Source organism: Leptinotarsa decemlineata, unplaced genomic scaffold (assembly GCF_025532065.1).
Source record: "Leptinotarsa decemlineata unplaced genomic scaffold, Ldec_3_MD MMD2_tig00000505_RagTag_RagTag, whole genome shotgun sequence".
Classification (NCBI taxonomy): Eukaryota; Metazoa; Arthropoda; class Insecta; order Coleoptera; family Chrysomelidae; genus Leptinotarsa; species Leptinotarsa decemlineata.
The window spans coordinates 17,339,818-17,355,508 of NW_027412549.1; the positions used below are offsets into that span (position 1 = coordinate 17,339,818).

The 15,691-nt window shown below is 33.3% G+C and overlaps 1 protein-coding gene across 2 annotated transcripts in view; it reads right to left on the minus strand.

Moving 5' to 3' along the window:
• Positions 1–15,691, minus strand: part of LIMK1 (LIM domain kinase 1) — a 61,002-nt gene that overhangs the window by 30,571 nt on the left and 14,740 nt on the right. For both annotated transcript variants that reach the window (XM_074174094.1, XM_074174093.1), the window contains 5 exons: positions 11,422–11,650; positions 11,139–11,364; positions 10,827–11,080; positions 4,208–4,362; positions 3,961–4,154 (listed from right to left, as the gene is read on the minus strand). In XM_074174094.1, the coding sequence (XP_074030195.1) occupies positions 3,961–4,154; positions 4,208–4,362; positions 10,827–11,080; positions 11,139–11,364; positions 11,422–11,650 (1,058 nt within the window). The remainder of the gene's footprint in view (positions 1–3,960; positions 4,155–4,207; positions 4,363–10,826; positions 11,081–11,138; positions 11,365–11,421; positions 11,651–15,691) is intronic.

Below are 15,691 nucleotides of genomic sequence, written 5' to 3' on the forward strand. Positions count from 1 at the left end.
ATTTTTTTAGTACTTTTTCTATATTTTCATTGTATTTCTTGGACTTGTCGAAAAGATTCAAATCTTCGGGCAATAAAGTATATTTTGATCTGATTTGATTACATAGCAGCGTTATTGGGGCTTTTGAAGGACGAAATCGCGGAAAAACACTCCCATTTGAAGAAAAATAAAGTGCTATTCCACCAAAACAATGCACCATATCACAAATCAATGAAAACGACGGCAAAATTGCATGAATTGCTTCCACATCCACCGTATTCTCCAGATGTGACGCCCAGTGACTTTTTCCTGTTCTCAGACCTTAAGAGAATGCACGCTGGACAAAGACAAATCGTACTATAAAAATGGTATCGATAAATTGTTAGACCGTTATAATTTTTGTATCGCCCTCGAAAGCAACTATATTGAATAATAAAAACGAATTTCATAAAAAATTATTTTTTCTGTCAGCCTATGAACTGTTCAGCCCAATGATAAATATAGAAAGTAACGTGACAGGTTATCATCAACGCCCATAGAAAACTGTAATACAGTCGAACAAGTTCACAAAAGTGGAACTTAAAAACATTTAAGCAACTTAAAGACAATAAGCAAAGCTTATTGTTAAATCATCTGAAAATGGAATAGGTGATGATCGCCTGTATTGTCAAACATGCGCCAAACTAACTGACTGTTATAAGGAAACAAGTATAGCTTAGGCACCAGTCAATCTAATAATAACACTGATGATTTTCAAACAAGACTCAATCTCTAACGGAAGCAAGAAACTTTTTGGAAGGTTCGAAATAGATGAACATTTCAACCTAGCAGACCACTATTATAATATTCATGCAGTCATTGTTCACTGTGGTTCTGGCGTTGAATTTGGTCATTATTACGCCTTGGTCAAAGACGAAACGGACTGGTTTAAGTTTGACGATAGTCGTGTCTGACCATGCATTGAATCTATTGGAGCCTCTGGAGACACCCTACTTTTTTTTTATAAGAGAGAGGACATTGTTGGATCAAGATCTTCAGATGATGTGGTGCTGCAGGTTTTTCCGGATTTTCCTGCAGCTGAAAAAGCAAATGCGCCACTGGAATGAATGAAGTCGCCCCGGAGCACCAATTAATTTTTATTGTTGTTTTTATTTTATTTTTATCGTTGTTTTAATAAAATTAAAAATGTTATATTTCAACATAAAATGATTATTTTTTAATAATAATTTTAATGTGTTATTCCTATTATGTATTTCTTTTATGTATCTAACATATAATTTTTATTGCAATATTTTTTTTATGTACCATGAACTGCCGTAAATTTTGTTATATGTAACATGGTTGAAAAAAACTCTACTCTTCTCTATATCGGAAGATGTGGAAAATTGCAGTTATCTGAAAACAATTCCAGGCGATGAGGAACTACTGGCTTTTTGCCTAACTCTAGATGATGAATTGATTACTTTATTTGGTGAACAAGCAAACTGTTACGCAGGAGAGATTTTTTTTGAACAAATTAGTGAGAAATCTGGAAATGGAAATCTGTTATCTGTTAGTTTTTATAATCGATAAAAAATATTTTTGTAGTATTTTTTACAAAAAAAAATCGCAATATTTCCACTGGATCTTATAAGTATTCTAATTTTAGTTGAGTTTGAATTGTTTATTAATGAAATAGAAAGCAAATTAGTATGACTCACACGAACGCCAGACAGCACATAGCAAGAACATTTTACCTTTTTATACATATCGTTTCAACAATGAAAATTTCCCACCTAACAAGAAATTATATATCTTTCGAAAAAGTACTGAGCCACACCAGGCTTACACCAACCTCAAAAAGTGATCAGTCAGAGTGTCAATATTTAAAACTGATCAAAATCAACGCAACTTGTGACCATTACTAATAATTCATTTTTCGATTTTCATTCATTGAGATTGGTTCCTTAATGAAACTATGAAAGCCACACTATGTTTTCAAAGCACTCAACGTATTCTTCTCAACTTTGCTAACAAGAAATGACCATTAGAATAACACAATGATTGTCAAAAAATATCATTACCAAGTTCAGATTATACTCCTGAAGTACGTATTCTTCTCAACTTTGCTAACAAGAAATGACCATTAGAATAACACAATGATTGTCAAAAAATATCATTACCAAGTTCAGATTATACTCCTGAAGTACGTATTCTTCTCAACTTTGCTAACAAGAAATGACCATTAGAATAACACAATGATTGTCAAAAAATATCATTACCAAGTTCAGATTATACTCCTGAAGTACCAATTAGGTTATTCATCAAAATGTAGTTCACGAGATTTGTAAAATTATACTTTATCCAGACACATTCTAGAGAGTCTTCTCAGTGAACTGTCAAGAGATTTCATGAACTATAAAGCCGTATACTCGTCTGATGGTCCACAGCTCCTCCTAACGTCTGTCGAGTCGCTTTTTGAAGTACACATTGCTTTTAGAGAACTTCGACCATAATTTCCCCTACTTCCAAAACCAAGTCCTCCTTTTTTGTTGAGATTCTCTACCATACTTCTTACCACGCTGCCAGAACTCGCCACGGTTCCCAATGACCTTTTGGTAGGATCATCAGGATTGTTTTCTATATTCAAAAAACCTGTTTTTCTCTGCAAAAGAGGCGTGAGTTTAGTCAAAAACGAAGGTTTATCTGTATTGGTGGAAGTTTTTTGTTTAGTACTAGTTGAAGTCCTTATTACTGAATTTGTTTCATTCTCATGTTCATTGGCAGACTTTATACCTAATACTGTGATAAGAGGTGCGGAACTCAAAGAACTGCTACTGTTCTTATCAGTTACTGAACTTTCCAACCTTTCAGATATAGTATGTGAGGGCTGCTTTGCAGAAAGACCACTGTGTGTTTCCACTTCATTTTGTTTGTGAACTGATTTTCTCTGCAGAATAGGAGTTCTCTTCAAAACAGGACTATTCTCTGAATCTTTGGTATATCTTCGACGCGGCAGACTTGAACAGACATCCGCAGTGGTTGGTGTAGAATCGCTGCGGTTGAAAATGTGTTTACCAATATTGAATGGGTTTCTCACATTAGTCGGATGAGGGTTTTTCGAAAACGTCGACGACACCAAATCAGGAATGAAGCTATTGATATGACTATCCACATCGCTGAGAGATCTTTGGTAAAGCACAGGGGTAACTTGCGGCTGCGACACCGGGTGTTGCTTGTTCAAATTAACATTTTTGATGGAACCGACATATTTTTCAGTAACCTGTGAAGGCACCGTGGAACTCTTCAGTCTTATGCTATCTAAATTCAGATTCGATACTTTCGCGGTAGTGTTGAGCAAAGGTTTCATTTCCAACGTCTTTGTTTTGCCTAAAAACTTGCGTTTTTCCCTCCCTTGATTAATCTCGTCATTCTTAATGCTATTCTCTTTCATTTCTTTAACTAGACGATTTCTGGTGAAATTTTTAGGCACTTTTCTCAAATGAGCGCTGAGAGTATTATCCCTCATATTATTGTCTTGATTAGAAAGTGAGCCTAGTTTGGGTTTGTGATTGATATTTTCCTTTGCGTTTTCAAAATTCGAGTGTTTGTCACTTTTACTTAATTCAGTCCCATTGAGCTTTTGTATACAAATTGGTTTTTCAACAATTCCAGCATAAGCAGCATCGTTTTTCAAAAAATCAATATTTTCATAATCCGGGAACTTCTTGGAGTCTGGTTCAATATCAGCGGGAAATTTATCGTCTGTATACACATTTTCACAACTTTTTGTTGTGAATTCGTCTTTGTTAGACAACTTTGGAGTCAAAGCATCAACGCTAGAAACTTTAATTATGGGCTTGAGCCGCCCCTTTTTATCGTCCAATACATTTTCGGCAGAAGATACTTTGATAATTGGCTTTAAATTCTCGTTACTTTTCTGTAATTTTTCACTGCTCTTATAAATCTTTTCCGAGCTTCTTTTAATATCGGCCATTTTACCTTCACATATTGGCTCTAAAGCAGGACTTCTGTGCCCGGAAGGAATGCCTTCTGGGGTTGTACTTCCCGATGAGCTTGGACTAAGGCCTCGATAATGTTGGATATCAAATAGAAGGTCCGGAGGAAGAGGCATTCCAACGGACAGATGCATGGAAAGAGATTCTAGCCATACTTCCATCACTTCAAAAGGGGGTCTGAAAAATATTCCAATTAGTTCATCGGAATTTAAAACTGTGAAAACGAGCACCTTTTATCTGGATTTAGATCTGTGCACAAAAAGGCAACTTTATAAAATGGCTCGGGACAAGAGGAACAGAACTTTTCTTTGAACGTCATTTGATTCAATCCAAAGTCATTGGACCTTGGTAGGAAATCTGGGTCAGCCTGTACCCTCCCAATGATCTGCAAATAAAATAATATCTGTTCATTGATGTTGAGAGGTTTTTTGAGCGGAACATTTCTCATAAAATGTTTCAAATACACTGCCGGGCATAAAATTAGGGTCACCCCATGTGTTTTCATTTTTTTTTATTCTATTTATTTATGTACATGGGTAATCCCCGTGAAGAAAAAATAATAATACAATTACAGTGTTTCCTTAAAAATAACTTAACCTTAATGTATGTATAAATGTAAATATATAGAATTCAAATGATATAAACTTAAAATCATCATCCTAGCTGGATACCTACACTGGAACCTTTCCTATTGTTCGTCACTAACAGCACCAAAATTTTCTGGGAAAAATTCAAATGGGAGTGCAAGAAATGAATTTTGAGAGACATGCGACATCCCTTTCTGCAGTAGTTTTCAAGTAAACTTCTACAAGTGTTTCGTAATTTTCTACTTTCTTGTTCCCTAAAAACTCCGAAACAATTCTTTTGAAAGAACTCCTCGCAGCTAATTCAACATTACTTAACTTTTGATCAAACTGTTGATCACTTAGCAGTTTTCTAATTTGTGGTCCAACACATTTACCTTCCTTGAGCTTTGCATCACTTAATTTTGGAAAAACTTATTTAAGATTTTTAAACTTATCACCTTCTTTGTCTTGTCTTATCACCTTGCTTTTATAAAAATTTTCATTAACCCCAGTTTAATGTGTAATGGAGGTAACAAAACTTTTTTGGGATTAACAAGATGTATATTCTTCACGTTAGCTTGAACTGGAATATATTTATCTCTCGGAAGCCATTCTTTTACTTGATAATGGCTCTGTGTTACCCCACTGTTCCAAAGGCAAAGAAAACAGCAAAATTTCGTGAATCCGCCCTGAAGACCTAGTAATAGTCCTATGACTTTTAGGTCACCACATATTTGCCACTTAAACATATTATAACTTATTGCATTTAGAATAAGTGACATACTTTATATACATACATACCGTGTTAGAAATCACACGTTAAAAGGTAAGACCTCGTTAGTCCTTAGCTCGCACAAGTTTCTCAACTTTTGAGAGTTGAAACTTTCGTGTGTTTCCTTCATGGCAAATGCATGTGCAAGAGGAATGGAGCAGAACGGCTTTTTAACTTGTTTTAGACGCCGTGTTTCCAGATTTTAAACAAATTCCTCAATTTAGGGGAAAAGCAAATTTGGAATGTCGTGTTCATTAAATTTTTGTGAAAAAAATCATAACTCAAAAATCTTACATGTTACGAAATTTTTACTACCATTTTCGCATTTAGGAACCAAAAATTAACAAAGAACTACCTTCGGCATTCCAGTCGTAAATTGGCTGTAAACTAGTGTAATTAGTATGGTGATTAGTTATTTTCACAGCATAACATCCAGATTGAAGTTTTTTGTTAAGTGATAGTATTAATAGCCCAAGAAATTTGTTGCATGACATGTTCTCAATCACATTCGAATTCGAAGCTAGAGGAATATTATCAATAATGCAATTAAAGAATAAAACTTTGGTTTTTGAGACATTGAAAGCTAATAAATTTGCCTTACACCAATCTGAGAGTTTGGAAATATCAGAGCAGATGGCATTATATAGATCATTAGTGTTGATTTTGTGCCATAATATTGTAGTGTCGTCAGCAAATTAAGTAAATTGACCCCCTACATCGATGGTAGCCAAGTCCTTGATATAGAGTAGAAATAGGGTAGGTCCGAGTACTGAGCCTTGTGGTACTCCATTAGATATGTCATAAACATCAGATACTGTTGTATATTTATTCCTTTGACTTCTACCCGATAGATAAGATGCAAACTATTTATGAGTAATACCCTCAATAACATAGAGATGAAGTTTTCTCAGCAGAATATCGTGATTAACACAATCAAATGCTTTAGAGAAATCGCTGCTGTGATCTTCAGTCTATTAATGTTACTATACACTTCATATAAAAATGAAAATATGGCATCATGAGTATTTTTATTTGACAGAAATTCAAATAGTTTGGAGCTTATTATATTACTGAAGTTCAAATGTTCGGTTGAACGTATTTTTACCATTTTTTAAATAATTTTTGCTAACGTCGTAATGAGAGAAATTGGGCGATAGTTCGAAGGATTCTCTTGATCACCACTTTTGTAAAAGGGGATTACAATAGAAGTTTTTAAGAATGAGGGAAATGAACCCATTAAAAATGAATGATTGATTGCTTATAAATAGCTTATAAATGAGGTTCAATATAAATATATTTATTTTATCATGTTATGTATAAAATACATTTATGACAAGTCAGAAAGTCTATAAAATAAAATAAACAGTAAAAATTTGTAACAAGTTTACAAGGTACATTACAACATATTCAAATTAAGTGTAGAGGTTCAGCGAGCATCTTCCTTGCGTGAAAAGTGTTCTAAATATTCTGAAGTGGAATAAAAACAGTTTGTTCTAAAATAATTTTTATAACTTTTTTAAAACAAAACATATTCATATTTTTAATATTGGTAGGAAGTGCATTATACAATTTGTAATCATAGGAGTTTTTTGTGATTTCATCGGCCTGAAACGTTGAGGTCTAATAAAATTGCTGTTACGTGTATCATGATCGTGTAAACTGGATTGTTTGGGAAACAAGAGGGCTCTTTTGTGAATATCTAATAGGCTTGAGGAAACATACAAAGAAGGCACCGACATAATTTCATGAGTGATGAATGATTCACGGCAAGAATCCCTAAAACCGATTCCAGCAAGAATTCTCAGAGCTTTTTTCTGTAATATAAAAATGCATTGGGCATCACTAGTAGAATCCTCAAAGTAGAATACCGTAAGAAATGTGAGACTGTATGAGCGAGTAAAATACTATTTTCAGCGTACTGAAATTTGTTATTGGTTTCAGCTGTCTAAGTAAAAATAAGGCACTCGATAGCTTACTTTTCAAACTTGAAATGTGGCTTGACCAATTTAGCCTAATGTCCAGAGTGAAACCCAATAATTTGACACACTGGAATTCAGGTAATGGCAGAGCCATAGAAACAATTATGTTTTGTGGTTTTTCCTTATTCATCATGAGTTTGTAGACACTGAACCAGTGCTCCGCTTTTTCTTGTATTTCCATAGACTTATCAACAAGAGCTGAATAATTCATAGAAGAGTATATCAAGGATGTATCGTCAGCAAATAGTACACTGTGACATGGCTGCATATAGTTGTAAAAATCATTGATGTAAATAACGAACAAAAGCGGGCCCAAAACCGATCCCTGCGGTACACCTAGGTCAATCGGCCTCAGCTCAGAAAATGTATTGTTGTAAAAAACTCTCTGGAAACGATTATTCAGGTAAGGAGTGCCTCTTACACCATAATATGACAGTTTTTCGAGTAAAATGCTGTGGGAAACACAGTCGAAGGCCTTTGACAGGTCCAATAGTGTGACCCCCACAACTTTTCCGGTCTCAAGTCCCTCAACTATGCCTCTGACAACACTCATAGTAACATCGGTGGTAGAGCAGTTTTCGCGAAAACCAAATTGATAACTGCAAAAAAAATTGTTGATTTCGAAATAATTGGTGAATCTTTTCTTCACAGTAGTTGAATGTATAAGGCGTGACTCACGGTCGATGGTAGGTTAGACGTTTCTGGAAAACGCAAAGCATGATTTTTCTGAAAATTTCACCTCTCACATTTCCTTATCTGTTCTATCGATCTAAAATATTTTCAGCATTGCGGCGTTGCCACTTCCATCAAAAAGTCCTAGCAACTTAATTTTTTTTAAATGGAACACCCCGTATATTAATACATTTTTGGAATTGCTCTGGTATTTTAATACTTTTTTGTTAATGATGTCCTATACCTATCTCTATCTGTTTTCGAGATGAAAAATAAATTGTGCTAAATATGGTCCAAAACGTGGCCTTAATTGAAATTAAGTACATCAGTACTCTCAATTCATGAAAAGTTGATATTTTGATGATAGTTTGGACAAACTCGAAATATTCAAATAACACCAAGAAATCGACTCCACATCATACAGGGCGAGCTAAAATTACTATTATTTCCATTGGGCATAAAAGTAGTCAAAAGTTCATTTTTTCAAATGAAACCCCCTGTATATTACTCGGTAAATTGAAAGATGGTGAAAAATGCTTCAAGATGATATATCACGTCCCTATACCTAAATCGACAAGTTTTCTCAATAAAGTCGCTTCTTCTAGAAACATTATTTTTTTTAGAATTTGGATTTAGGTAGCAGTGGAATTATCAAGCTTATAGCAATTCGGTTACTTTTATAAGTAATTTACAAAGAGTTATCGACGGTGTTTCGAATCATCTTCCAAAATGAATGCAAATATCGATTATTCAAACGAAGTTCTTATGAAATTATTTATTATACACGGACAGTGTGGTCAAATCATTGCCAGAACTTGTAGAAAATTCAACCAAATGTATCCTGAATTAACACATATGAACGAGAGGAAGTTTGTAAGATTACAAAATCATTTCCTTAACTATGGCTCCATGTGAAAAGCGCCTTCAACATTACCAAAACCTGTTACTTCAAATGAGGACAATACTGTTAACGTTTTGGCATATTTTTATGCATATCCAGAAGCTTCCATTCGCAGTGCAGAAAAAGATTTAGGTGTATCACACACATGCTTCAGTAGAACGAATTTTGAAAAATCACGGAATGCATCCGTATAAATTTACCAAAGTTCAAGCTCTAAAAGCAGAAGACTTCGAACGTAGAATGCATTTTTGTGAATCCCTTTTGATTCATACACAGGAAGATCGGGAATTTTTGTCAAAAATAATTTGGGGCGACGAATCAAAATTTACGAGGGATGGTATTTTCAATAGAAGGAATTACCATTTTTGGGCTGATCATAATCCTCATGTTACAAAAGAAATGGGGTTTCAAGAAAAATTTGACCTGAATGTTTTCTGTATTCTGAAGAACAATAAAATTATCTTTTTTATTTATGAAGACACACTGAATGTAGAGAGATATCTCCAAATATTAAGGGTGACTAACCGATTTTCTTGAAAATTTGCCTTTAGAGGAATATACGAATTCGTGGTTTCAACTGGACGGAGCGCCAGCTCATTCCACCCAGGAAGTTTCCAGGAAACTTGACGAACTCTTCGAATATCGTTGGTTTAGGCGTTTAGGGCCGTGGGATTGGCCACCGAGATCACCCGATCTTACGCCACTTGACTTTTTTTATGGAGTGTTTTAAAAGAAAGGGTATACAGTACTCCAGTGCCTACCAAAGAAGAAGAAGAAAATGTGATATTTTGTTTACAATTTTGTTATTTTGAATCATCCTATTCTGTTATTGTCTGTACTTTCACATGTTTTAGCCTACAAAATCTTACTTTTTATCTAGAAATGATTGATTTTTGGTACAGTTGTTCCCTGGAAACTTTGAGCCATAGTTAAGGAAATTATTTTGTAACCTTACAAACTTCCTCTCGTTCATTGGAGTTAATTCAGGATACATTTGGTTGAATTTTTTACACGTTCTGACAATGATTTGATCACTTTGTTCATGTGTATAATAAATAATTTCATAAGAACTTCGTTTGAATAATCGATATTTGCATTCATTTTGGAAGATGATTCGAAACACCGTCGATAACTCTTTGTAAATTACTTATAAAAGTAACCGAACTGCTATAAGCTTGATAATTTCACTGCTACCTAAATCCAAATTCTAAAAAAAAAATTATGTTTCTAGAAGAAGCGACTTTATTGAGAAAACTTGACGATTTAGGTATAGGGACATGATATATCATCTTGAAGCATTTTTCACCATATTTCAATTTACCGAGTAATATACAGGGGGTTTCATTTGAAAAAATGAACTTTTGACTACTTTTATGCACAATGGAAAAAACTATCATCAAAATATCAACTTTTCATGAATTGAGAGTACTGATGTACTTAATTTCAATTAAGGCTATGTTTTGGACCATATTTAGCACAATTTATTTTTTATCTCGAAAACAGTTAGAGATAGGTATAGGACATTATTAACAAAAAAGTATTAAAATACCAGAGCGATTCCAAAAATGTATCAATATACGGGGTGTTCCATTTAAAAAAAATAAAGTTGCTAGGACTTTTTGATGGAAGTGGCAACGCCGCAATGCTGAAAATATTTTAGATCGATAGAACAGGTAAGGAAATGTGAGAGGTGAAATTTTCAGAAAAATCATGCTTTGCGTTTTCCTGAAACGTCTAACCTACAATCGACCGTGAGTCAGGCTGTATATAATGGAATTCGGAATATATATCTTCACCATGCCTTGAGAATCTATGGACAGCTGCATACTTTCAATGTACTGAACACATTTACCCTTTCTCTGATTCACATTCACTTTCTTACATTCATTATCGTTCGGTTACCAACTGTCACTTTTCTACAAATCAATCAATTTCATACAATACCAATTGAAAGCTTACTTCGCACAATACTATGCCAAAGCTGAAAATGTCAACCTTCTCGTCATATTTGTTTCCCTTCATCATCTCAGGCGCCATCCAGTAAGGGTTGCCCACAACAGTATAACGTTTTTTTCGTTCTTGGCGTTTATTTGCACTCTTTGGAGAAACTCTTCTGGCACTGTTCGTTGCATGTGATATGATTCGGGCTAATCCAAAATCAGCAACGATTACTGTTTTATCATCACGTACCAAACAATTATGAGAATTGAGATCTGTAATATTTATTATGCTCAACACTGAAAATTACTCCTGCGACTATTAATGACTTACCTCTGTGAATTATATTCATGGAATGAAGATATGCCATACCGGCAGCTATATCTTTAGCAAAGGAAACCCTTTGTTCCCAAGGTAGAGGTTGAGCTGAATCATGCAATAACTCCGTCAAAGTTCCCCCTGAAATATACTCTGTAACAAGATGTAATCGTCTCTCTTTATAAAGGACTCCTATGAAACGAAGAACATTATTATGGTTCAAGCTCCGCAGTACTGCAACCTTAAAAAACAAAAAATTTAAAATAATTTCAAAGGCCCTAGCTGCTTATTATATCACCTCTTTCAAAAAATTTTTTTGAGCTTCTTCATCGACACGATACAGCTCTTTCAGTACCATCACTTCAGCTGTATCTCTAGTTGTAACTTTGAATACTTGCCCAAAGAAACCCTGCCCCAAAAGTTCTCCTTTCACTAGATCTGATGCTCTGAAGACACGCTGTTGAGGTCTTGGTTCTAAGAAGGAGTAGGCCCGGGACAACTCTAAGCACTTTTTCGAATTGGGTGATCTTGAAAATAATTTACAGATATAATATTTGTTGAGTTTCTTCAATTTCTAGATGTGTATGTATAAAAAATGTTTCAATTTTTTTTCTAACAGTTTACTTGTTTGATCAAACTAAAACATATTTTACTGTCGTATCTCAAATACTGAGTAATATGAAATGATATTATGTTCCCACAGTTTATATTACTACAAGTACAACAAACGAATTGCTACCCACTCCAAAATTCAATGAAAATATTTGTCATCGCTTTTTAACTTACACACTACCTAAAATTTGTAATATTCTACCCCTAAGAATAAAACGTATTAAAAACTATAAAATCTTCTCTATAGAATCAAAAAAAATTATCTTCGAAAATTACTTCGAATTTATCAAAATATTAGAACACCAATAGATACACTGGCACTAAATTGTTTCCTAATTCTGTGTACACAACGGTAATTTTATAGATAGATAGATCTTTATTTAAATAGGATATACAAATCAACTGGAATGGTAGAAATAAAAAAAAGGTATGTGTTACATATAGAAATGACTTAAATGTATGACAAACATAAGTTCAATAACATATTTTTAAAGACATTACTACAAAAACAGCAACATTATACATTCGAAAAATTTCAATGCAACACGTAGAAAGATAAATTACATAATTATTTGAAATATATAACGAACATTAGATGAATGGAATTATACAAATTACAGCTACAGGTAACAAAGACATAATACATATCATATTTGTACATTTAAAACAAATTTCTTCACTTCATTTTTGAACATGTTCAGAGATGGGCTATTTTTAATTGCATTAGGTAATTTGTTGAACCGATCAAAACCCTTGAAAAACAATGAGTTCATAGTATTTGTTTTTTGTTCTGTTAATATAAAAGTTATTATTATTTCGAGTGAAGTGGTGGTGAATATCGTGATGAAAGACAATATACTGATTAAAATAAGATGGTCCTAAATTGTTCAATATTTTGTATACGAAGATCATTGTGAAGTATAGCAGTCTTTGGGAAATGAATTGCCAATTTAAAACATTGAGCATAATAGTGATAGGAGTATCTCTACGGCACTTCAAAATGATTCTCATACCACGATTCTGAAGTTTTTGGAGTTGAGACAATTTATTCTGATTGAATAGATATAGGATAGAGGAACAATAGTCGAAGTGTAGCTGAACAATTGACTTGTAAACTGTGATACTTGACTCCGTTGAAAGATTATTGGCAATTTTAGAAAAAAAAGAATAATTTCTTTGAAATTTTTTTATGAATATACTCAAAATGTTCATCAAACGATAGAGTGTTATCTATCTGGAATCCCAGATATTTAGTTGAATTCACTATTTCAATTTTGTCACCATCAATGTGATTATCATCGCTTTAGTTTTCATCACATTCAGCTTGAGTTTATTAATTTTTAAATACTTGTTGACACTTGCTAGAGTATTATTCATTTTTTGTATAGCCATCGTAAGGTTCACATCGCTACATGCCAATAGAGTATCATCAGCAAAAAAGTTCATAAATTCACAGTCGACAAACAATGACATGTCGTTTAAATATAGTATGAATAGAAGGGGTCCCAGAACACTACCCTGGGGAACTCCAACGTAATTGTCAATTTCACAAGAGAACATGTCTTTAACTCTTACCCGTTGTTTTCTGTTGGTCAAGTAATTAGATAACCAATTATACACTTTGCCCTCAATTCCATATATATTCAATTTGGCTAGTAGTGTAGACCTATCAATGGTCTCAAATGCTTTTTTGAGGTCAAGGAATATGACTACAACAAACTTATTATTATCCAGCTCAGATTTAAATTTGTTTAGAGATAGTTGCACTGATGACTCACACGAATGCAATTTGCAATGTCGTTTTTTTCCACATATTCTATTAGTTGGTTATATACTGCTGTTTCAAGTACCTTCTCAATCGGAGGTAAAGTGTTGATTGGCCTGAATTCTTTACATTTCATAGTATGAGGAATTTTGGGTATAGGAAAAATAGTACTACTTTTCAATCTTTCTGGTATTTCGCCTGTTTCAAGAGAGGTGTTGATAAGGTGCAATATAACGTGACCGATAGTCTCAAAAACTTGTTTCAATATTTTGAAGTTGAGGATTTCATGTATACTGCACTTATTATCCAAGGAAATTATAATTTTACGTAGGTCATTTAACGAAAGCAATCTGAATTCTGAGAAAGTTTTGTATAAATTAAAGTTTTTATTGCACCATGACTCTGAATAGTCAATGCTCGCCACAATTTCATTTAAGCTTTCAACAAAATAATTGTTGAAGTTATCTGATATTTCAATAACATCTTTTAGTAATATAATTAATATATTAATTAGTATTACCTTGTAGCATAACACAAGTGTTAAGTCACTTAGATGCTATTTTATACACAATCTTTACTTTATGTACTGCAATTACTGTCTTTATATCTGTCTCTTCGTTAGTGTTTTATTCTTATTTTCTGTATTTTTATGTATAAATCAAGTAAATGAATAAATATTTTGTATTTGAATATCATCAAAATCTAATCATTTGCTGAAACTTATCTGAGCACTGAGAATTATGAAAAAGTGGACTGTATTAATTCATAAAAAAATGCGATGCAAATCATGACAAAATTAAAACCATATTGAAACATTTTACCCGCTTCTGCATATATGAAATTTTATGCCTTGGTAGTACTGTGTAATTAGCTCTTATTATATTTCTCATTTCATATAACTTGTTTTATATGCAATTGTCATTCGGAAATAAACTGATATTATTATTTTCATGAAAATATTTGTGAACCATAAACCACAATGCGAATTTTATGACCTTTTCATGTTAAAAGTGAACTTTACACTGAAAAGTCTTGTAAAACTTCAATGGAAAAAAGGGCCTCGTGACTCTGAGTATTGATATTTAATAATAATAATAAATGTAACTCAAATTGAAAAAAAAAACTTACTAAGAATAATAGAACAAATAAAAAAATTGTCAATATTTTTCAAGATATATTCTTTCAGTTGTATTTTGAATTTTGTAAAAAAAATTCGAGCAGTTCTTCTTATCAGTTTTTTGTTAAATAAAATCCCTTTTTTAAAATCAATATCCACCCCTCTTCTTCCAGTTTTCATTAGTACATCGTTCGATTGTTTTGTTTAAACGGGTCGTGTATTGTTATTTGTTTAAAAATGCCTTACACTACTGCTGAAAGGGTTTCAGTTATTGCTTTATTTTTTGGCAACGACCAAAATGTTAATAGAACATCTATTTTATTTAACGAGCAAAACCCTGTTAAACACCTAAGCAGAAATCACGTTCTGGATTTGTTCACAAAATTCGTGGAGACAGGTTCGGTTTTAAATAAGAAAAGAAATATTCAGAGAAGGGTAGTGAATGACGATAATGCGATTGGAGTGATTGGTCAAGTCATCGCCAATCCCAGGTTAAGTACCAAAGGTTTATCAGCCCTAAAACAGTTTTTTAAACTTTTCTGTGTCATCAGCATTCAAGGAAATCAGCAGGTTGTATTCGTTGTGTAGGTAACTTTTTTATCAGAAGCATAAAATATACACGTCAAAATACAACCTTCAAAAGGAGGTGCCACTCAATTTACCTAAAATGTAAGGGTGGTAATCAACCCCATCCCCCGAAAAAATCTCCTCGTAATAAGCAAATAATTCTTACTTTTTTACGAAATCAAATATTAGCAGGTTGTCATAAAAAGCAAAAATTTATTTTTTTATGAAAGTTCTGAACGTAAATTGTACCTTAAAAACAATTTGATTTATTTTAAAAAGAGTTGAACTCAATAAAAATACCTTTAAATCTTCAAATTATCTCGAAAACTAATCGTTACAAAAATTTTCTTTTAACAGAGATGTAAAGGTATTCGAAAGACCTTTAAAACAAGGTGCCACTCGACCTACTTTCCCTATCTAAATAAGGGTCGTCGGACGCAACCCTCCGAGGGGGTGCGTCCGACTACAAAAAACCTGATTAGTCTGAAAGGTGTCCCCCTTTAGCTA